Source organism: Apteryx rowi, unplaced genomic scaffold (genome assembly GCF_003343035.1).
Source record: "Apteryx rowi isolate R43461 unplaced genomic scaffold, aptRow1 scaffold_85, whole genome shotgun sequence".
Classification (NCBI taxonomy): domain Eukaryota; kingdom Metazoa; phylum Chordata; class Aves; order Apterygiformes; family Apterygidae; genus Apteryx; species Apteryx rowi.
In genome coordinates this window covers 2,304,318-2,327,862 of record NW_020451149.1, presented here as the reverse complement: position 1 = coordinate 2,327,862, position 23,545 = coordinate 2,304,318, and the positions used below count along the sequence as shown (strand labels likewise).

General features: G+C 46.3%; 1 protein-coding gene across 1 annotated transcript in view; it reads right to left on the bottom strand.

Annotated features, from left to right (window-relative positions):
- Positions 1–23,545, bottom strand: part of FRAS1 (Fraser extracellular matrix complex subunit 1) — a 115,490-nt gene that overhangs the window by 19,402 nt on the left and 72,543 nt on the right. Inside the window, exons 35-56 of the mRNA XM_026090116.1 lie at positions 23,013–23,138; positions 21,884–22,131; positions 18,705–18,853; positions 18,096–18,258; positions 17,286–17,421; positions 16,109–16,299; positions 15,540–15,693; positions 14,730–14,993; positions 13,676–13,864; positions 13,208–13,327; positions 12,569–12,748; positions 10,157–10,281; positions 9,318–9,458; positions 8,153–8,380; positions 7,772–7,885; positions 6,002–6,152; positions 5,250–5,409; positions 4,516–4,678; positions 3,345–3,591; positions 2,037–2,381; positions 1,561–1,721; positions 755–902 (exon numbers count right to left, since the gene is read on the bottom strand). Of these exons, the coding sequence (XP_025945901.1) occupies positions 755–902; positions 1,561–1,721; positions 2,037–2,381; positions 3,345–3,591; positions 4,516–4,678; positions 5,250–5,409; positions 6,002–6,152; positions 7,772–7,885; positions 8,153–8,380; positions 9,318–9,458; positions 10,157–10,281; positions 12,569–12,748; positions 13,208–13,327; positions 13,676–13,864; positions 14,730–14,993; positions 15,540–15,693; positions 16,109–16,299; positions 17,286–17,421; positions 18,096–18,258; positions 18,705–18,853; positions 21,884–22,131; positions 23,013–23,138 (3,903 nt within the window). The remainder of the gene's footprint in view (positions 1–754; positions 903–1,560; positions 1,722–2,036; positions 2,382–3,344; positions 3,592–4,515; positions 4,679–5,249; positions 5,410–6,001; positions 6,153–7,771; positions 7,886–8,152; positions 8,381–9,317; positions 9,459–10,156; positions 10,282–12,568; positions 12,749–13,207; positions 13,328–13,675; positions 13,865–14,729; positions 14,994–15,539; positions 15,694–16,108; positions 16,300–17,285; positions 17,422–18,095; positions 18,259–18,704; positions 18,854–21,883; positions 22,132–23,012; positions 23,139–23,545) is intronic.

Below are 23,545 nucleotides of genomic sequence, written 5' to 3'. Positions count from 1 at the left end.
CATTAGTCCTCCACAGATGACAGGACTCGTAGACCCTGCTGTCCTTCAGAAAGGACGTGGTATTTCTCTTAGTCACCTCTTAGTCACCTACTCCAAAGGCTGCTGAAACTTGTTTCTTCCCTAACATTTTGGTGCTGCTCCAATGTGTTGGAGAACAAGACAGGCCTGAAAGCGTAGGGATGGTGTGTTTGTGAGGCATGTCAGGAAGGGATTATATGAGGACTCAGTACTGAAATAGGTGCTTGGTCTCAAAGCATTATGCCGCTGTCTGTGAACAGACATAAAATAAATGGTTTGCAGCAAGGAGGGCAGACCGCAACAGAAGATACAAAGGCAGAAGTGATTATAGTCTACTACAGAGTTAGATTATGCAGGCAGTGCTTTCCTCGGGCAAGCAGATGTGAGAGAGGTTAAAACACAAGAGAAAGGAAACATACCCTGAAACATTTTCACACAGTAGGGGGGACTTTGGCCCACAGACAGCATGAATGAGGACTGAGCTCTGAGCAGAGGAGACAAAGTCTGCCTGAAAGCAAGGGAATCCTACTGGACAATTCATTCTGCATTTCCAAAGACTCCATGCTCTTGTGGACAGTGATGCACAGAAAGAACAGGGTAGCCAAATGGAACGGGAGGATCCCAAAACCATAGGTTAAATCCAACCTAGGAGTAACTTTACTTGGACAAGTCTCCTGCTGTGCAGAAGCGTTGAAGATGAGGCTAGGATGGACGAGAGWTGCCACGGATAGCTTACCATCTTGGAAGATGTCATTAATGGCCACTATTGCTTGGAAAGGCTTTGTCAACTCAGCTCCATGGGGTGAGCTGAGRTATACAACAAATGTCTCCAGCCCTTCTATCACCGGGTACTGAGCATCATCCAGGATCGTCAGAGTACAGGACTAAAAGGAAAGCAGAAATTCCACTTTYAGAGATGCAGTCTCTCATCCTTCTGTGAAAAGGCGGAGATTCCTGACACTCACATTGGGGTATCCCATTCAGGCCTTTTCYATGTTCATTAACCAATGACTGTTCTTCTGGAAACAATGTTCTAGATCAATGTTCTAGATCAATCAGGCACATCACTTCAGAGAACAGGCAGCCACCTTTACCCTGGCAGAGATGTTCTCAGTGAATCCAGCTGGAGCACCGACCTGATGCGAATCAGTGCCTGACAGATTCATTAACACTTCTCACGTACCACCCAAGTGCCTCACCTCCTTTGAGGTTGTTAACAGGCAGCAGTACCTGGCACACAGTAATCATGCATTAACCCTCTGCTTCCTTTATGCACCCTCTCCTTGTATAGCACTTCCCATCCTCATCTCTCATGTTTAGGAATGCAGAAAGACCATTAAATGCATGGGTGGTGTGAGATACCTAAACACAGACCAGAAGTCAAGAATTCATTGCTATACGATCCTTTAAAAATCCACTGTCCAAGCCTCTTGATGCAGGAACAATGTCTTTCAAGATCTGCTGTCAAACATCTAACCAATGTTGAGTTACACAGYGCCATCAGACTGAGCAGACTCATCAGCGATTGAAGGGGATCCTTACCTCTTCTGTCCTGCCTGGCCTGAACTCTATTTTCCTGGAGCTGGGGATATAGTCGATTCCTGGGCTGGCAGATGGAGGGTCTGATGTCCGAGTGGCACACCACACAGAGATGGGGATGGAGAGATCAGGTCCCTGCCGGAGGACTGGAATTTCAATGTTCCCTGTATCATCAATTGCACACAAGAGAGCCAAGATTAGAAGGCAGCCACACACCACAAAACCACCTCCTCTCCCTTTGGTGTGCCCTTCTCCCTTCATCACTGCCCCTCCACTGAGCACAGACTGTTGCAGAGAACAACCCCCAGCCCTCCCTCAGGGGCAGAGGAAAGAATAGAAACCCACCAGGAATCTTTTACGATCTGCTGCAGTGCACTAGACCGCTCTTTCTGATGCCTCACTCTGGTGAAAACACGCATTCACAATAAGCACCCCACACACTGCACAGCAGCCCCTGGGGAGCCCCTGCTGTTCTTCACCTGCAGCCTCACTGACGGTAAAAGTAGCATTCCCCAGGAACACAGTAGAGGCATCATTGGGACCACCGATGAAGACGCTGGCTGAAGCCAGGCTTCCAATGCGGGCATTATTGGAAGCATCGGCCAGTATGATCTCAAATTCCTCCTCTTCTTCATATTCGCTGTCATCGATCAGTGTGATGTCACATGTYGACATGGTGACACCCGGTCCAAAAACAATGCGGCTGTCATCTGTCATCCCCCGGGACTTGAAGTCAGAGCCAGACTCCAGCATATAAATGCTGCTTCCCTTGGCTGATTTGGAGACAGTGTAACAAACAGCGGACACGGTGTTGCTGGTGTCCCCTAAGATGCAACAGAAAAACCGGTATCTCTATGCAAATTCTTTTACTCCATTTGGTGAAGTTAGACATTATTCATTTAAATAATGAAAAAATTTTAAAAAAGCATCTTTCACAAAAGGGGTGGGGGAGTATAAAGAACACCACCCTTGCTCCTAAACTAGCATGAAAGCAGGCTTAGGTCTGGCTTCCACACGCACCCAAACCTGCACTCTTGGCCACTATTCTCTGGGAACTGATGGTGCTTGCCTATGAGAGAATATACAGCACAGTGACAGGGTCTGCACAAAGCACAGTATCTAGATCACAGGGAAGCAGCAAATAGAAACAAAGGTTTGCTTCTGCTCACACTGGCAGGAGAAATGGATCTAAAAGCAGAGAACTTTAGCTTGGTGAGACTTGCAACAGACCTGGGAAAGAAAAAATCAAGCTATCTGCCCTGCCTTGTTTCCTGTCATTTCAGTTGCACCATAAAACTACTTTTGAAGAAATCAAAAAAAAAAAGAAGAAAAAAAAAAAGACCCAAACCAAACCAAACCCCTAGGGAACACCACTTGTTTTGGTGGTCGCTGGTATTTGCCTGGCAACTGGAAACAGCCCTTTGCCTGAGTCTGACAAAGGTATATACTGCGAAGACTCCTCAGTAGCTTTGCACTGATCCTACTCATGTGCTAAAAGACTGCAGGATACACTCAATAAACTGCTTCTTTGTCTATAAAGTACAGAATTAAAAGCCAAAGCTCTAGGCAATCGCAGGCACTTCACAGGACACTGGCAGGTCCTACACTTGTCACCTGTCACCTTCCTGTCAAACTACAGTCTCCAGGACTTCCCATCCCCCCTCTACAGAATGGGTATAGGCTCTGCACATCACCCCCGACAGCGCTCGGTGCTTGCAGAGCCACTTTCTGTCCCGTGCCGCAGAGTCTCGCAGGAGCAGACTGTTGCTCTGCCTGGCTCAACCCACCTTTCCTTTCAATGGGAGCAGAGAGAAAACCAGCACTCTCGCTGACATGGTACATCTTTCTGTCGAACTGCAGGGTGGGCTCATCCTCAGCATCAGTGATGAAGACTGTGGCCCGGGTGATGTTTCCCAGCAGAGCGTAGGCTGGCATGCTGAGCTCCACGGCAAAGCTCTCCATGCTCTCAAAGACGTCATCGTCATTAATGACGATGGTGCAGGCCTTGGTGTCCTCCCGCTCCTCAAACTGCACCTGGAGGGGGGAAAGCAGCAACGTGCGCAGTCATTGGGGAACTGCTCTGTCTGGATCGAAATTTTCTCTCCTTGCCTCCCCTTCCCTGCGCATGTCCTGCACATGGGGCAGTGTCATGCAACAACTTAAGCCCAGGATAAAGGATGACTGAAGGTGAAAGGCAGCAGCAAATGCAGTGCCTGGGCCCCTACCCCTTCTGATCTCAGTCATGGTTTTAGCCTTTTGCATGACCGTGAGTGGCAATCCTGCCTAGGCAAGCCTGTAACATTTGTGGTCTATCAAAACACTGCCCCAAAGGGTATCTGACAATATAAAATCTTGATTAAAAAAAAGACCCTTTCTGAAAGAAATAAAACATAGAGTTTTAGAAGTGAAATACCCTGACAGTTTCCGTCATGTTTTTATCAGTTCTACTATGACTCTTCAGTATTACAGGCACCATAAACTTTACAAAGAGACAGAGTGTTTATAGCTCTCACATATGAACACCTTGCCAACCTTTCTTGGGGTCACAGGATCACAAAAACTACTTGAATTAAAAAAAAAAGAAGTACTGCTTAAATGTGCTCAAAATCATGACAACACTTTATCAAATAATTACAAAACCCAGGGCTTTTGGCTGCTCCCAAAGATGTACAGGACAAAGACAAAGGAGGGTAGATCACCAGGAAAAGTGGGCTTTCTGAAAAAGTTCTTAGCGAACCATTGGGGAACGTGCAGCACTGCGGAGACAGTGGAATCCTTTATGAAATTCCAGTGTCCATATTCTAAGAAGGACGCTAATGGAAGAAATGGCTGGGGACAGAGAAAAACCCTAACAATTATTTGTGATGCTTCTACTTCCCACCAATTTCCCACTGGGCCCTGCCCTCTCATCTTCACTGTTGCTCCAGGCCCTTCCTTCTCCCAGTGCTCCCAACCTACCTGCCCCGCGTACTCCACATAGTCCTGCTCTCCGGGCTGTGAACTGGCACTGGAGGTGGCTGTTCCCTGCTCTGTGCGGCACAAGACGATTGCATACTGGTTGAGGTTACCAATCCGCTGCACGGTGACACTCACAGAGCCCGCACTCTCACTGACATTGTAGCTGAAAACATATTAAACCGGGACAAATACCGGGCACTGCTTAATGGACCAGCTGATGGCACTGACATGCTACAGGGAATGTGGGGATTAGGACCTTCAGACTGGGGAGCAAACCCCGTGTGTTAATACTGATACTGAGCCCCACAAACTCAAGCTGACTGATGCCTCTACAGAAAGCCCAGGGGACACTGATAACCAAGACACAAATGGTATTCTCCAAACCAGGGACTTGGGTAGATATCAGCTATTCAGCAACCCTGCTCCATGGTTTAACTCAGCAGACTCTTCTCCTCACTGACATACGCATGAGTTCCCTCTTCCATACTGGCTGCTATCGGCCCCTCCACACACCTAGAAATCAATAGTGGGACTGCCATGTGTGGAACTACAATGCATGGCAGTAAGACCTCAGTCCTGATGACGTATGAGTGAAACAGTCATAAACAATGGTAACTGTCACAGAAATTTCATTGCATGCTGCAGGTCCATCACGTCTTACAGAGCTCAACGTGGCTTGCTCTGAATAAGAGCTCATCTGTCTGAAGAATACTGTAAACCCCCATGTCATTTACCTGCTGTATGTAAAGCTGATGAGAGACCACTGGACATGGAAGACATTGCCACTGACCACATTGGGCTTGCTGTCCTTCACTAGGAACTGAAAGCTGTCCATGGTCTCCTGAACCTTCTCCTCATGCATCACGTACCGAATGAGGCCGTGGTTCACATCCTCTGCCAGGAGGAGACATCCAATGAGCCAACCCAGGAATTCATCCATAGTTTTACAGGTTAAGCGGTGCACATGCATGCATGCACACAGCTGCACATGCCCTTTTTGCTGCTGGAGTTTTTCTAGCTTCCACGGTCTTATCTGTGACAGAAGCCAGCCTACAAGCTGTGACAGATTATTCCTTTGCCTAATCTTTATCTGTAATGGCTCGTATTTAAAAATAAAGTAAATTTAAAGTAGCTTTGGTCAAATGTATGGAATCTGAATTTGCCTAAGCAGCACATATTTCAACTCTAGTCTATAAGCTCGTATGTCTTAATAGGACTCCTTTTCCCTGCTGAGATGTTCAGGGCTCTCTGATTTTCTGCAGTGTAAAGTAACTTTCCTAAGCTCCAGACCCAAAACAATAGGTCTCTTCCATTCTTTCTGGTTGCACTTACTGAGCCCAAGGGAGGCCAGGCTTGGCTGGCAAGGCCTGATGAGAAGGGACAGCAGAAGCGCTGACTGCATTTGTACAGGACGAGACACAAGTTATCCTGATAAACTCAGGCAGCCAAAGGAAAAAAGCAACAACATGCAGCCCAATTTCCATACCCTGAGTGAAGGTGGTCACAGTTGTCCCTGGTTTCAGCTTGCTCTCCACATAACCATGTCTGGGACCAGTTGTTATCTCATAGATCAGCTGTTTGTCATCTGTGTCAGGATCTGTCGTCAGTAATTCCTTCTTAGTGATTACATTGGTTGCCTGGATTAAAGCCAAACCAAGGGAGTTAAACTCTGGAGATCCAGCAGTGCAAGTCTGATTGACTGCCCACCTGAAAAGCCCAACATGCCTCTATCAAACAGTGCTCCATGAGGGAAAAGCTGGGGATTTGAGTATCAGCCACAAAGAGCGGCCCTGAACAGACAGAGGCTGTAGAGCTCTAGTCACGTCCCACATGATAATTGACAGCACAGGAAGGATTCAAATTCTGCTTCAGATTTGGTTTTAAAAAAAACATAATTGTGGCTTGAGCAAAAGCAATTTAGAACAAGCTGCCAAGCCCTGTCTAGCTGGGACTAAAAACTAGGGCAAACCTTGTGGTTTCACCTGGAATCCATCCCTTCCTGAACCAGGCTGATGCTCAGGTGAGGCCTGCCTTTGCCACAAACATTTGCAGATGGCCTCAAGTTTAAGGGTTTCACTCAGAACGTTTCACACTGCTTTAGCAAGTTTGTATTAATCCTCTTCCAACGACCTCATATAGATATGCCTCAGTTTCACCACATTTTGCTTTCTCTTTAAAGAGAAAACACCTTTAACAGGGTGGGGAAAAAGAGAGAGAGAGCATTAAGCTGCTTGAGGCTGCAGGAATGCTTTCTCCTGCAGGAATTTGAGTTGAGATTGCCATTTCTTAATACACTGTCATCTAGCTCCTTTTTCCTGGAAAGAACTGGAGTATTTCTTTGCAGCTAATGCTGGGTCCTCAAAAATGAGCACAAGAGATTATTCCCCCAAGTTTTGTTTGGACTTCAGCAGAACAAAGGTATGTCACGGTAAGGAACCATGTCATCTCCACTATGGCTGTTGCGGCACATAGTGAAGGCTTCTCAGCCACCAGCAAAACTGAAAATAAGTTGCCCCAAGTATGAGGGACAAGGCACAGGACAAATCTGCCCAGGAAGGGTGGCAGAAGGGAGAGGGGCTGTGCTGAGCTGGACAGCTTGTGAGAGCTTGTGAGAGAGCCAAGAAGAGTCAGGCTTGCTGCTCCTGCTGATGCGAGGGAAGGAGACGGGTGAAGAAGCAGCTTTTCCCCTTGCCCCAAGACACCTCCCTGAGCTCCAGCAATGCACCCAGTTCTGCAGCACTCTGGCACATTAAGGCAGGTGGAAAACCCACTGCTCCCGGAAGTCTGGTAGCCCAGGCAATCATCTGCACTGGCTGTGCAAAGGGTTGAAGCTCTCTCTGCCATCACAGAGCTCCACAGCAAAGGAGACTCCCTGGATCCCACACTGCTTTTTCCCCATCTTGTTCTCAGCCTGCCAGGAACGAGCTTCCTGCAGCCAGCGAGGCTCTTGGCTCTCCAGCAGGAGCATCTCCCAGCCTAATGCTCCCTGCCCACTAAGCACTGACCCTCCCCTCACACGCTCTGCACCAGCCACCTCTCTACCTTCATGTCATGCAGCCTGGTTTAGCTAACAGAGCTGCAGCACAGGCATCCCTGCAAATCTCTGCCTTTTTCAAGACACTCCATGAGCCCAGAGGAGCACCTGCTTTCTGCCAAAACAGTAACAATGCTAAAGGGTCAGCATGTTCGCCTGTGAACCCCCTTCTCCTGAAACAGCCTGAGCAACAACCTAAGCCGAACCCTGGCAGCCAGTTACCTTGCCATCCGTGTACTCCAGCCACTGCAAGCCCAGGTTGGTGATGACCCTGGGTGTCCCATCATCCACAGGGAGAACGTCCACTTTGAAGTGCTGCGGTGCCGCTGTCACAACCTGACAAATGTTCAGAGTCATGGCTGATACTTCGGCAATCAAAGCTTTGGCTACCATATTATCAGTCTGGCTCACTTCAGCTTCTTTGGGGGCAAGTTTGTACACACAAAGGCAAAGCTGGGACACCAGTGAACAAACGCATGGTAGCACATAACTGAGAATACTCAGCCCTTATCCTCAGTGGAGTGACAGCAGCTGAGCCTCCTCTGAGAGGAGCTGCCTACCAGCTACGGAAAATCTCCCTCATCTCCCTCCTCCTCCCCTTACCTCCTTCCCCCCATCCTCCACAATGAAGAAGGGATTGGTCCCATCAGACACAGTGAAAGTGAAGCGATCCTTCAGGGAGTTGCTACCATCGTGACTGTAGCTGATGCGGTTCTGGTAGATGTCATCCATCGTGAAGGTGGTGGCTTGGTGGTAACGCTGCCCATTGTTAGTGCGTTCAATCAGGCCATACCGGGGGGGCTGCACGACTGTGAACGTGATTGACTCAGCCTGCACCAAGGAGACAGGGTGGCAAAGGTGAGGACGTGCCCCTGGGACCTGGACGGGCAGGTCACTCTAACTTGAGAGACCTGGAGAGGGACTCTCCACACCCAGCCAGCCTTCCCAGTACAGTATGCCCAACCAGGGCTGAAAGGCAGCACTGCACACTGAAACAGTTCACCCTGAACCCTGGCACTGCCCCATCCCTCTCCCAGTRCACAACACCTCAGTTAAGGAGAGCTAGGCTAGACACATCAGACCAAACTATTGGTTTGGCTGGTCTGAGATAGCTCTCGCCCTCGTGACAACCCCTCAAACACAAGAGCAGTCACTCCTCCTGCAGCCGTCCTAAGCAATCGTGCCCCTTGTCACTTTGGCACAGGGTAGCAAGTAAGCAAAGCTGTTCCGTGGAAGCAGTGATAATCTTTGCTTTGGCTCAGAGCAGTAACAGTGAGCCAGGAGCTCTCTTGCTCTGAGGAAACTGCGGCTCAATGAGGTACAGCCAGCATGGGACTGCTTAACCTCTGCCAGAATGAGGAGGAGGAAATGACATTCTCATCCATGCCAGGCATAAGCTCAGTGCTACTCAGGTCAAGTCCACAACATTCAGAAGGAGGCGAGGACATGGCAAGGACTAGCTCTGATCACAGCAACTTCTCAGTATTTTTCATGTAGGTTTTTTGTTTATGTGTCCAAGAGACACCCCAGATGAAGTATACATTTCTCAAGCCAAGACTTTGCTTTGCTCAAACACTCATTTATCTATTTATATACAAACGGGGCCTCCTGCAAGCTGTTTGTTTGAAGTTGTGATCAGACAGGGTATGAGCAGGGAGGGAAGACACTCATTATAATCTCTCTCTTTGAACACAAGCCCATTTTTTCTGATAGCCCAGATGTGCAGCAGGACAGGGTAGGTAGGAGGCAGGGGGGAGTCCTGCCTTACCTCTGTGTCAGCATCTGTTGCTTTAAGCTCAAACTCTGTGATGGTTTTTCTCACACCTTCCTGAACTCTCATCCCAGGACTCTGCACTACAGGTAGGGAGTCATCCACAGGGTTAATGGTGATGTCAAACGTCTGACTCACCTGGAAGAGAAGGAAAAGCCTCTCCTGACGAATGCAGTCTATCAAGAGTGCAACGCAACTGAAACCATAATGCTATGAGAAGACCACAGTAACCACTGAGTATGAGTTTCTTTACTTTGGCCTTGTTTTTATTCTGTGACTAAACAAGGGCTTCTGAATTTAAATCATGTGAATATGATCTCTACTACCCCTCCCCAAAAATTCCTTCATCACCTTTCTGTGATATTTACAGAGACACACTTTTTCCCCTGTCACTCAGCTCTGCTTTGTCCCCTTCTCTCTGCAGCTATGATTCCTCCCTTTCAGAAAGTAGTGAGGAGACATTTCTCAAGGGTTTAGCCATGCTTCTGGCCCCTCCATCAGTGCATTGGATGAACGATGAGCTCCAGCAGTGATTGTTCAGCAGATGAAAATAGACACTGAAATCCTGGTAAACATATATGAAGGGGCTATATCTCAGGCTGCTCCACTTTCTGTGCAAAGGGCTCTCTCCCTTCCTGTGGTATGTAAGATCTCTGACAGTAAGAGAAGCAAGAGTATCCACCATTGCGGAGTTACAAGCCCACAGGCAGCTTGTTTCACTCCCTTTGCCTAAGTGTACCTGTGTCTCGCAAGCATGCAGGAGGAAAACTGACTCCCACCACGTTAGAGAACCAAGAGCCTGCTCTGACTTGGGGAAAAACCATGCTAGGACCTACCTCATTCGTTCCATCAGACACAGAAAAGGTGAATGCGTCAGCATGCTTTTCAGTGTCACTGGTATGGACGTACTGGATGTTGCGAGAGGCCAGGTCTGCCTGGCTGAAAGAACTAATTCTTGTCCCTAGAAAAAGAACAGTACAGGAAAATGTGCAACAGAAACAGTGAGACAGGGAAAAATACAGGGAGCTGGACACTTATAGCCATAAGCACTCACTCTTGGTTTGCTCTGCTGTCATTCAGACGGTACCATGAACCTCAACTGAGCCAGGGTTTTGCTGGCACAGAGCCTCCTGAAACTCTGCTGCACAACTTCTAAATTAACATAGCAGCCTCCCTTCTGCAAAGAGAATTACAGACTTCTTCACAGACTTCAAATTATATGATGACACTTCACACTGCTAGGGCACCCTGTGGGGGCCACGCAGGGCACAGAGCAAGAGAGAAGCTGTGAGAAAGCTTTGATTTTCCCTGCTGAGCAGGACAGCTTGAACCATGGCATCGCTCAGTGGGCAAAAGGTTCCCAGCCTCAGTTGGTGTACAAATAGCCTCACTTCACAGTTTTCAAAAATGCCTTCAAAACCATAAGAAACAAGAACATAAGAAATGTCCCACGAGGGTAGAGCAGTGGCCTACCTGGCCCAGCACCGTCTCCAGCAGTGCAGGAGGAGACCCTCRGGAGGGAGAGCACAGGAGCCTGGGCACGACCTGCTCTTTTCCCCTCCTAGTACCCCAGCAAACAGAACAGTCCAAGCCCCATTTCCAACACCGATTTATAGTGACGCCTTTACAGGTCATTAGGAGCAACATGGTCACAGAAAGGTTCCCCAAAAGCATTTTAAAAAGCACTTGAGCCTTTAACTCTCATTGGTGCATTTGGCAGTTTGACTGCTCTTAACAACAAGAAAAACCCTGGAAAAAAAAATAACAGGTTTCACTAGTTTATCATGTTAAATGGCTACTGACAAGTATTGGCCACACTACAAAAGATGCAGGGAACTGGTATAAATAAATGACCCAAAAATGGATGATTAGCCAAGGTTTACTTGGAGCTCATTAGTTTTAAAGCTGTGAGAATATACGCTCTTTTAAGCGCTCCAGTACTCTCTCCTTAGGTTTAGGTCATTTAAACCATGAGAACAATTCTTTCACATTGCATGAGCCTATATGTTTCTTAGTCCCTCAAGGACCTAAAATAGCAAAGAAATCGGAATCATCACGTTTTAAATAACAGGAGGAATAAAACCTTAATTCATCTCTTTCAGATCTCAAAAGTATGAGAGTTGCTGTTTGGTTTACAATTTAGACAAAAGCACTGCAAGTTTTTAATTTTCTCTCAGCAAGGGGTTTGCTTATTTATAATTTTCATCCATAATTTCCACCTTCTCAACATGTTTGTCAGAGGACATCTTACACTGTGAGAAGATTAGACTTTAAAACTATGCTCTACAGGGACTGTCTGCATCCTGAAAATACACAGCAGAGATCTGCACTTTAATCTCATGTTAAGAAGAAATCAAATTATAAGAAGAAACAAAATCTTGGGTGAGTGTAATCCACACCAAAAGAGCGTATGATATGACAGCACAGTTTTAGACTAAAAAAGAGTGGGGACACTCATACTATCAGGGGATAACTGGGCTTGGAAGGCAACTCTAAAATTTAGAGCAGATTTGCAGGGATTTCTTTTCTGAGTTTCACAAGGTTGACCAAAAAACCCTGAATTACCAGAACATCTCCAGAATCTGGAAGGTTGAAATGGAAGAGTGAGTGAAGGGGCACAGTGCACTGTTTAAAACAGTCTCTCACAGAGTCTGTGGGAATTCATTATCCAGCATATCCATCACACCACAGATACGTGTGACTTATCTTCCTTTTAACTCAGTGGTTAGTTCCCTCCCACTCTGCAGCACTGCTGGGAGAAGAGGCTGGAGTTACAGGATCAAGAGCCATTACAGGCCAAATTGGGGGAGTAAAAGCAAGTTATCTGTTCACCAAGGGATACTCTGTTACCATGGTCATTAGGGGATGGATTCTTTTGAGCTCTGCACTCCTTGTTGTCACAGAGACTTGCCTGCCATGCAGATGAAGCATAGGTCCTGAAGGAGGAGGTTCACACAGTGGCGAGCTGGACTGATCTGCAAGGCCCACAAGGCGAGTTTACAAAGGGGCATAAACTCACCGAGTGGCTGAATAAATCCTTGTCTGCTGATTACTGGGCTGCCCTGTCTCCATCAACCCTACTCTGCAACGCTCTCGATTAATGACTGTTTGCTTTCTGATGGAAAACATAATTCCCGCTCCCGCTCCCTCCAAGTACATTTTTCATGCAGTGAACCTTTAGGGCTCGAAAGCCCTTCAGTGCTTTGCTGTTAGAAGTGCCCAACAGAGCCAAAAGCCCTCCTGCAAACCTGGGGAGGCGGCGTGCTCCAGGTACCCCAGCTGCGGCTGCCTGGTGAGCCGGAACCGGAGCTTGGCTGGCTCGCTATCCTGGTCAGTGGCAGAGAGCTGCAGGGTCGTGATCTTCTTCACCGAGTTCTCATCCAAGACCAGCCCCTTGTTAGCAATGATTGAAGGGGGGAGCCTGTCCTCTAAAAGGGTTAGGTACAAAATGGAGTGAGTTAGGAGACAGTCAGCCTCCTTTCCTTGGTATTATTCACACCGGATACTTGTGTGCAAGCAAAACACAACACACACACACACACCCTCCTTCTTAGGGAACCCTCCCAGACCAGTAATTCTAAAATGAGTATTCGGGGCCTCAGCATTAAAGGGGAAGACAGTAACATTATAATGTCTAGACAGTATTAAGATGCCAAGTGGAATTTTTCTACCTTTTTCAGTGAGTTTGTCACAAGCCAAAGAACTAATCCTTGTATCAGTAAACTTTTCCTATGCCCCAAATGTCAAATGCTTTTGAATGAACAGTGAATAAAAACTGCATCTCAAGAATTACATCTTAACTTGCCATACATGTGGGATGGGAATCTCACTCTGCGAAGGCCTGAGCTTTGCAGCAAAGAAAATGTAAATTCAAAAATATCTTTTACCTAATACACTAATATAGAAAAACTGGTCCATCAGTTTGTTGCCATCTGCATCGATCACATCAAAGGTGAAAGCAAAATTTCCGCTGGGATCCCCTTTCTTGTGACTGTATGTCACTTGCCCTTGAGAGAGGGACAGAAGAAAAGAGTTAGTTTATTACAGGCTGTATCATTTCATTCTTAGTTTGGAACCAGGCTGGCACTGTTAGCCAAGGGTCTTGGGGCCTGACAGAACTCCTGTGTTTGGATTTTATTACTTTTTCCTCTTCATTCTTTTTCTCCTGCTGAAAAAGACGTTTTAGCACTTGCTTTATGACGTGTTTCTCCCCTAACATAACAACCTTATTTTACTTCTTTCCCTCTCCCTTCTCTGCTTCAAATCATCTTCCCCCTGACATAAAGATGTGGCCACATTTTACTTAGAGCTGACCATTAGACTCAGTAATTAGCTAAAATCAGGCACTCTCTCACCTTTATTTATATCAGCCTGGGTGAAACTTTTGATTGGTCCTTTGACAGAGATCTGGACTGGATTATCAGTTTTGGTCAACTGCAGACTGCCGACGTTGGGATCCTTCTTCATGACAAATCTGATCCTTGTGTCATCCAAATAAATAGTTGCCACTTTCAAGTGCTGATCTGTGAGGCGTGCTGCAGAGCCTGCACCGGAGAGAGAAGACCTACCAATGGCTTCACCCAATCCAGCCCAGTGACTTGTCTAGGCTGGCCCATATCGTTTATAAACAGCAGGCCATATTTTACAGAGTTGGGAGTTGTACTTTTGGGAGAGGGCAAGGGGAATTCCACTACAAAGAAAACAAACAGAGGGCTCATCTACAAGGATCCCCAAAGTGGCCATGCAAAGCCTCTACCTGGATGCTCAACTTGGCACAGCAGCACTGAAGACATATGCTTTATTCCTGTCTCAAGTGCCTGGACACGAGGCTGGGGAGCCCAGGCCCACGAGCTGGGTTGGATCCACACAGGGCATTTCACCAACATGGAGCAGTGGCTTATGTAATTCCATGTTTCTGAATAACATATCAGCATAGCCAAGCCTTAACAACCTTAACTATGGTGGTCACATTTCCAAAAATATAAAATAAAGCTGAAGGCAGAGGAAAGTTTCTGAAAGGCGAGCACCCTCAGACTGCAGCGATCTGTCAGGACTGTGGTTAGATGCTCTCACGCTTATCCGTTCCCAACTAATGGATATAAAGCCGCAGACTATACATTTGCTCTTGAGAGGCAAGGGCTTAACTACAGCATTTCCTCCTACACTTGCATAGACAGAGCACAGTCATGTGCATGTGTAATTCATTCTCCCCCATCCCCTTCCCTTTCAATAAATCTCTGCTCCTTGCGCGACTATGGGAAAAGAATGTTTGAAAGAGACTTTCCCAGTCAAATCAGAGGTATAAGCACACACCTACACCTTGCAATTACAGCCAGAGGGAAACACATGCCTACATCTCCCAGTGGGTTGGCTGAACATGAGATACCATCCTCCCTCCTCATACCGTACCAGCGGGAAGCTGCAGGCCCTTGTTGACAGCTAATTTGGGTGGCTCGTTCTTCAGCAGCTCCATGGAGAACTCCAGCCTCCCCAGCTGGGTGTAGAGACCATCTGTGATAGAGAATCCAAACTCATCCATCTGTGCTGCTGAACCACTCTGAGTATAAACGATCAACTCATCCAAAATGTCCTGGTAGGTGAAGGATGAACCCTGGGACAGCACAAGCCCGTGCTCCATGGGCTCCCTGACAGTCTGCCTCCTGCGGAGATAACCTGACAAACACATGAAAATTACAGGGAGAACATTGCCCGTTGGGGGACTGTTTGCATGCCAGCTCTCAGTGGGATGCACAGAGGTGGATGTGGCCTTACAGCTCCTGACTGCAGTGTCTTGCCAGGAGAGTTGAAGGAAATATTCTGCTTATTGCCAAAGCTGGTAAGAATTTGGTTGCTTACAGGAGATCTGAAAGGGGGTGCACAGCCCCCACTGGTTTAACAAAACAAAGCAGCCTTCCCTACACACCCTGCCTTGCTTTTCACTAGTTGCTCAGCTCTCTGACACTGAACCCCACAACAGGTGATTGAACCAAGATGGAGTAACACAAAAGGGAACTTCCCAGGGAAGTGTGTTCAGCCCCTCTTCCCCTCCCAGACAGTGAGGGAAATCTCTCGAAGAACAGGTCTGTCCTGATGGGCAATCCCCGTGTGGCTGCTGGGCCACACTGAACAAATGTGCTTTACGTGAATGTGCCAGGCTTTTCTCTCACATCAGGAGCTGTTACATGTGTGCACACACACACACAGCTTGTCAGGACTTACCATGGTCAGGAGTTTTGGTAACCACAATGACAAGCTCACTGTCCTGGGTGTCCAAGTCCTGCAGGTTGAGGGAGGCGTTGGTAACCACCACGCCTGAGCCCTCCTGCACTCTGACAGGCTCCAGCACCATCTTTGGGGGCTCATCGTTCTGCCGCTGTACAGATCCAAAAGGAGACAGTCACAGAAAGGAAAAAGCCAAGGGAAAATGACTGTTCCCTACTGGAATGAAATACAAGCTCCCAAATAACAGTACTGGTGACATGGTACATGTGTAGGCTACATCAGTCTCTCCAAAACTATCCAGCATCGTGGCTGCTTATGAGATGGAAGGGACACCAGAGAAATAAGCCCTGAGGAAGAGGCTGCGATGCACAACTGTTCCTTGGCCTGACAGCGAGTTATGCCCCTGTACTAGGGCAAGGAAACAGGAGGAAGAAATCCCTCTTTAATCCCCTTCACATGTGTTACAAAGGGGTGAGCACAGCTCACAAATAGAAGGAGTTGCACTTTAAAAGCCACTTGTCTCTGGGGGAAGAGAGGGCTTCAGCAGCCAGGGACCATGTGCGTACCTGAATGGTGACATTAATGCTGTGCACCTCGGACTGGCTGAAGCCATTGCTCACATAAAAGCTGAAAACATCATTTGTTGGCTCAATGCTTTCATGGACGCTCTGGAAGTAATAAATGCTGTTCTCTAGAATGTCTTGAATGGAGAAGGATGCATCCGTAGCCACAGCACCCTGCGGGCCAAAACTCTCACCTGCAGACAGAATGTCACTAGTGAAAGGAGGTTCAATTCACTAATAAACAGAGGAAAAAAAGCAAAATTAAGAGAAGAATGACACATTGTGAGATGCAGAAGGATGTTCATTTCTGAAAAGTGGTTTTCACTTATCTTGTGAATCTACATAAAAAGCAATTTCTGCTGCATTAGAGCAGGCATTTGGGAAGCTGCATTTTTATGCACAGTACAAGCGATCGCAAGTCCCAGAATTACTTAGGCTTTCTTCAATGATGAGACAGTTGCTAACGTCTCCCCTCAACACAATCACTACATCAAGCTTTACCTTGAAAAATTAGGTCTCACAGCCAGGAAAAATACCCAGCCACGGCCTGGTAAGGAGAGGAGACTCGCCATTACCAAAATGGCACAAACCAGAGTTCACTGAGGAGGGACGATGTGCAATGGTCAGCAGCTCCTGCGCTCCAGAAGAAATGTAGTAACTGTTGTAACAAGCCACCATACTGGCCAACACATGGTGATATTTTAGAAAGGGAAGTTATGCTTTAAGTAACATGTCACCTCTCTTAGGACCAACACACAGGAGTGAGCAGACAAGCCCCTTGGATGAACATCCTTGGACAATACGAGAGGAATTCTACCTCTTCTCAGTAACAAGGTGAGCTAAGAGAATGTCACCAGCCATGCTCTGCTACAGATCACTCAGCTTTAAAGCTCGCTGTGACACTTGGTCAAATTCGGCAAAGATTGCTCTGTACTACAAGGACAGACAGAGTAAAACATGCTGGAAATACACATGGGCTTGTAAAAGCTTTCATAGCCCCAGCCTCCCCAGAAAGAAGTTACCTTGTAATGCTGACTTAAGAGCTCTTCATGAACAGCTGACACTAACCAGAGCTGGAGAGAGGAACTGTGATGAGATAAATTACAGTCTGCTCCAGCATGGCATTTCCTATGTTCCCTTTTACTGGCCAGGAGGAAGAAGAGATAGTCAAGCAGTTTACCTGTCTTAGTGTTTTCAATGTAGCCGTACATAGGTAGAGTGATAACTGTGACCCGCAGGTCTTCCTTGACAGCAGTATCATAATCAGCAGCTAAGTGGTGATGAACCAGCAGTGGGACCCTGCCCCCTTCATCCACCTGGAAAACAAAAGAATTAAACAAAACTACTGTCAATGCACACAACACACAGCAACACACGAATCATTACTGAAAAAGTCTGCACAGTCACTCTGTGGAGGAGGCTTCCCAGTGCTCAGTTCTCTGAAGTCTTGTCTCATCCTCCCCCAGATGGTTTGAACATGAGATCAGCTGGGAGGTGGGGTGGGATGGGAAGAACAAAGCCTACCTGCCCCCCAAGAGAAGGCTGCAAGTGCTTTATCAGGGGAGAAAGAGGACTGGCAGAGTCATGCTGACCTCTTGGAGGGCGAGATCTGCATTTCTTTTTGAGGGGAAGCTTCTGAAAGTAAGAGAGGGGGMATGCAAAGCTGGAAAGGAGGGAGATGACTTCAAAAGGCTCCGATAAGGAGACTGAAATGCTTTGTATCAATCCAAAGCCCCAGATGTTTTCAGACTCAACTTCTGGACCCAGCTCCTGACCAGAACAGAAGTAAGCAGCTGAGGTTCAGGGATGGAGCAGTACCATCAGTCTCCTTTGGCCTTCAAGTAATTTGTTAACTCTTTGCACTCACAAGATTGCATGTGTAACACCGTACTTCCATGGTGATTTGCCCTCAATCCAGGAAAAGACTGTTCAGTTCCTCACATCTAACACATTCTTGACACTTTTCCCGGTATCCTCAGTGGCCACTTACAGTAATATGGTCAGCAAAAGCAATGAGTGATGGCGTTCTCTGGGCAGATGTGATGGTGATGGTAAACATCTGGCTGTCAAGTCGGTTGTTATCAGCATCAAAAACAGCAAAGTGGAAGATGTCCGTGACTGGCTGATTGCTGGTCTCAAACACAGTGGAGTAGCTGTGCAAGTCAAAACACAATCTGGGTCAGTGAGTCTCACAACAATCAGGCAAAAGTGTCTCATCCCTACATTTAGAGATGAATGCACACTTCTTCAAAGAGAGGTGGCACTTCAATTCCAAACTCTCCTCCCCACTCATTCCCAGGGTTCTTTTAAATCACTATTTTCAGTGTTGCATATCTAAAATATCACCATGACATTGTGGACATAGAAAAATATCCTCATAGTTTGAAGCTACACAAACTTCTGGCAATTAAGACACACAGAAATACCTATTTCTGTACACAGGAAATGCCCTCATTTGTAATCTCATAGGACACAATAGCCTAGAAAGGACAAAATATCTTTGATACATTGCGCTAATATCGTATAGCCCTGAGTTCCCTGCAGAGAGTCCACTAAGCTTTTAATTGGCATGGCTTGAAGGAGAAAAGCTCTTTGATACCTGATCCTCTGGTTGTTGATGTCTTCCATGGTGAAATTATAAACCTTGGAAAACTCTTCATCCTGAGAGCCAGATGTTCGTAAGAGGGTGCCATACGTGGGCAGAGATATTAACTGGATTCTTATCTCTGAGTCAGGAGAATTATTATCCTAAATGCGGGAAAAAAAAAACAGACAAAAAAACAGGATTAGCTTCCACTAGATGAAAGGAGAAAGAAAATGTATTATAGGGAAATACATCGAGCTAGTAGGGTCAGACCCTCAGCTGCTGAATACTGGAGAAGTTCTACTGATGAGGAAAGAGTTAGCTGGATGTACATCCCCAGAATCTGCCACAAAATGCATTTTGCTTTTATTTCAGCACCAAGAGGTTTTCTCTCTGTCCTTGTATCACACCAACACATTCTCCGAGAGAGAAGCCTGGCATTTTTAATTTCAATTACACTCCTAGTGGACCATTTATGTAATATGCTTTTGCTGGCTCCACATAAACTGAGCCAAAATGTTACTAATGCATGGCAGAGAGTTGCCAACCAGTGCTTCAGACAGAGACACAGAGCTAAGCTCAGTTCTTAGTTAAAAAAGGGCAAATTCAGAGCAATGCTACAATAGACAGATCCACATTAAACTAAATGCTCAATTTGGCTCCTTGTAACTACACTAAGTGCAATCACATATATGATATCAGAACTCAGGTGGCACCCTTCTCCTAAAGTTTTTGATGGTGTCCTGAAGGATAAGACTCAAAGCAGAAATCATCATATCCTCAACACATAGATCAGGAGCCAAATCCTCTTTTCTGTGATTGTTGCCTGCCTTAGAATAAACCTAAAGAGCTTCCATGTCAGCCTTCCTTCCTAAGAGGAGAACAGGACAGACTCAATTCTGTGCAAAACGTTATACACGCACAGGGTAAAATTCTGAAAAATCACTTTCATCTGGCTTAGCCACAGAGACTGTCAATATATCAACACTGTTCTTCAAAGCCATTTTTATGCATTGATTTAGGTATCAAAACACACCAACTGCATTCAGTTAGGCGAGGCACCTAACCACACTTCGCTTTAATGAGCAATTGTGCCTCACCTGCTGAGGCGTTTTGGCAAACCCCAGTGATATGCCTCTGCATGTCTGCTGCCAAATCACTATGAAAATAAAGCACTGGCTGCCAATTTCCTAGGGATACCCACAAATCCAGTCAGCCCTGGAAAAGCAGTGCTGGAAGGTATTTGAGCCCATCTGCCTTTCTTGGCTGCTTGGTACAAGGAGTATGCAACAGGTATGACATTTAAAAGCAAAGCAGTCCAAGCTGTTAGGTGGAAAAGACTTCTGAAGGGTCATTTTAATCAGTCACACAAGAATTGTTCAAGTTTCAGTGGTTTACTGACTCAGTATAATTCATATACTTTCATAAAGTTGTAATTTTTATGGCACATAACTTTGGCAAACCTAACCTATATCTGTCTTGGACAGCGAAAAAATACTTGTTCCCAACTGCTCTTCTTGGTTTTGTTGATATTTTTTGGTGAAAGCTCCAGAAAGCCAGATTGTACAGACTGTTCTCTAAACAGGTCTGGTGATCTATAAACTCACTGAATTTCCTTGTACCAGGATTTATTTTACCAAAGTATTTCTGACATGATTCACCTTTTCCAGAATCAGAAACTGGTTAAAAACAAGGAAGTTGTTTTGGGGGAGAGGTTGGTTTACTACTCAGTAAAACTTTCTACTGTAATGAAGCACAAGGCCTTGAAGCTGGCCTGTGCTGGAAAGCTCTAGCAATCAAACCAACCAAGTCCAGACGGGAGACTGGACTGTCAATATTCCTCTGTGTGGAAGCAGCGACATTGCTAGAGAGATAACATACTCCTACAGCTTATTTCTGTACGGGACAAGTACAGTTCATGTTAACTGGGGTGGCAATGCTGTGAAAAAAGCCAAATTGGTCTTTGACTGACCCAGTAGCTTTTGAAAATGTTACCTGCTGCCAGTCAGGAGAGCATGGCTTGTTGCTGTCAGAAAAGAGTCCGACACAATGCAGGTAAAATACCTCCAAGTGCAGAGGGCCTGGACAACACAGGCATTCCTTCGTGGAGAAGCAGGAACAATATGATATGACCAGTCCTCTGTGACTTACTGTGCTTCAGCTGAAACACACAACTTTCTGTCACTGCTATCAGGAAAGGGAATGAGTCAGTCTAGCATCTTCTGGCCATCTGAGGGATCTAGATTTAGAGCTCACAACTTTGCATAAATGAGAACGGTGTGGCCAACAGGGACGGAGCCAACACACTGGCTGCAGCTGAAATGCATTTTCACTGGAGCAGGCTAGCTACAACCCAACTGCTCAGAAAGCAGCAATCACAAAACCAGAAGCTGGAGTGACACGATTCACATGAAAACAGGGCTACATCTCAAGTGCACATGCTAACATCCTTGCCTGTGCAGATTTGCTCAGGTTCCTGGGTACAGACTTGTATCCCTTTGAAAAAACATTCATCTTGCCTTCTTATCCTGTCTCATCCCCTGCAGCTCCCTAAGCACCTCTCTGACAGCCATTACATTAAGTCTCTCCAGCCACTCACATGTGCTTTGGTTTCACTCCCACCTCCTCCCTAAGGGGAGAAAGGTGCATACCTGTAATCCACTGCTAGCGTCTTTGCTGCTAAATCAACTGCTAGGAGTAAGACATCTTTCTTCTGAATTTCACCAGCAGTGTAAGTCTTGTACAGCACAGAAACCCTGGGATCAACTCCATGCTGCCAAAGAGTGCAGCATCTCGGATTGCTTAAAAAATCCCCAAGCATGTCCAGAAAAAGAACCAGGCAATTTTGAAGGCAGGGGGAACAGAGCAGGTAGACAGACATTGCCTAGGGATTATCACTGAGCAAATACATGTGCTTTATTAGCAAGTCTGTTTGGTACCTAAATCTGGGATTAACTCAGTTCTCATGTTAGCATGGCAGTTCACCTCTGTTTCAGTCAAACACAGATAGCTTTAAACCCTGTTGGATAAAAGAGCCCATTATCCCCTTTTTGGCAGCAGTAGTTAGAATACAGTTAAAACTTGAGCTCTCTGCCAAGAATCCACACTGACTGCAGAGAGGGGTCTGTGGGGGTATTAGGAAAGGGATGCTGGCAGCACTCATTGGGTTGAGGCAGAAATAGATGAAAGCTTACAATATAAGCAAGGTGCAACCGAGAGAGAGTCACAGAGCTTTTACTAGCCACAGTCATTGCCAACAAGCAGCCTGGGGCCAGCTGCGGACYGTTGTTATCCAGTAGGGACACTTCCACCCTCAGCACTGTTGTCACTGTGGTGACACCATTAGTGACAGAGATTTCCATGCTGTCCTCTGCCGTCGATGAACCATCGTGTACGTATTGCAGAGCATTTCGAGTGATGTCCTCGTAGGTGAAGGTGTCACCTTCCCAAAAAGAAATGCACGAGTCAGACTGACTTTGTTCAGAACACCAATCCAATTCAACTTGTCTAAGGTTCCAATTTAGCAAAAAACATAATCACATGCTTAACTGGCATTTAATACCATCCTTACAGAGGTGTGAGTTATGAGGGGATTTATTAAGGATTATTTATCATTTATATTACTGGTATGATTTATATTTATATTATAGTATATATTTATATTATTTATATTATATATATGTTGTATCTTAATTAATTATATTATTTATCAATAGAGGCAGGGCAGAGGGAAAGCTGCAACTTCACAGTTTCACAGACACAGTGACTCTTCCCTGTTCTCTGAGAGCACAGAGACCCTCCTTCCTTCCCAGCAGCTCTGTAAGCTCTCATCTGTCATAGCTAGATAACACTTCCATCTCCACATCTTCTGTTTGCTCCACTCCCCTGTAGATAATATTTGTCCATCTGATCACATGCTGGAAACCGCTGCCACCAAAACAATACTAAAACTCCACAGGAGCTTTGACCACTGGCTCACAACAGGTTTACATGGACATGGACTTCAGGAGAAATGTTCACCAAGTATTATGTCAGATTTAACTTCCCATGTAAAACAAAACATCCCTTCTGATTAACGCCTGGTTACAGTTATCACAAGACTGTGCGTGTTAACTAGCCTGCACATACTTGGTACAGGAAATGCACTGACTCAGCCAGGAATTAGACAACAAACCAAAGCAAAGGGGAACTGTCTTCCATGCACCCCACCCCACAGTCACACACTTTCAGGCTTCCATCTCCTGCTGGTCAACTGAACTGTCTGTGTGGTCAGGCACACGCTGACCCCCTCTCCACTTTTAAAAAGACTTCTGCTCAACTTACCCGCTCTCATGAGCTCCTGCACTCCTGCACTGTACTTGAGCACAACACCGTGATGGGGAGGTTCCACCAGCTCAAAGAAGAGACCCTCAGGAGCTGTGTCTGTGTCACTCACCGCCAACTGGATCCCTGTGCCAGGCAAAGAGAGCACAAGCTTCAGCATCCTTAGACACTGCATTCTCTTAGGTAGGAGAGATCTCTTAGGTTTTGTGATGTGCTCTTGCGAACAGAGCCAAAAAGCTGAATTCAGTCAGTATCTGAAGAGTCAAATAATTCTGGAGCAGTCCTAGGGCAAGCACGTGCTGTCTTCACAGAAATAATTAGTCCCCTGATGATGCTTAGGTCAGAGGTTGTATTACAGAACTTACCGTCAATATGGCTCACAAACAACAGCTATGCAAACCTGCAGCTTATGAAAGAGATTGTGCGCATGCGCATATAGCAGGGGGGTATCTATAAGAATCCCACAGAACCTCCTGACACCACCAGAAAGTAAGTTATCCTTAACAACCCAGTGCAACAGACTAACCAACAGC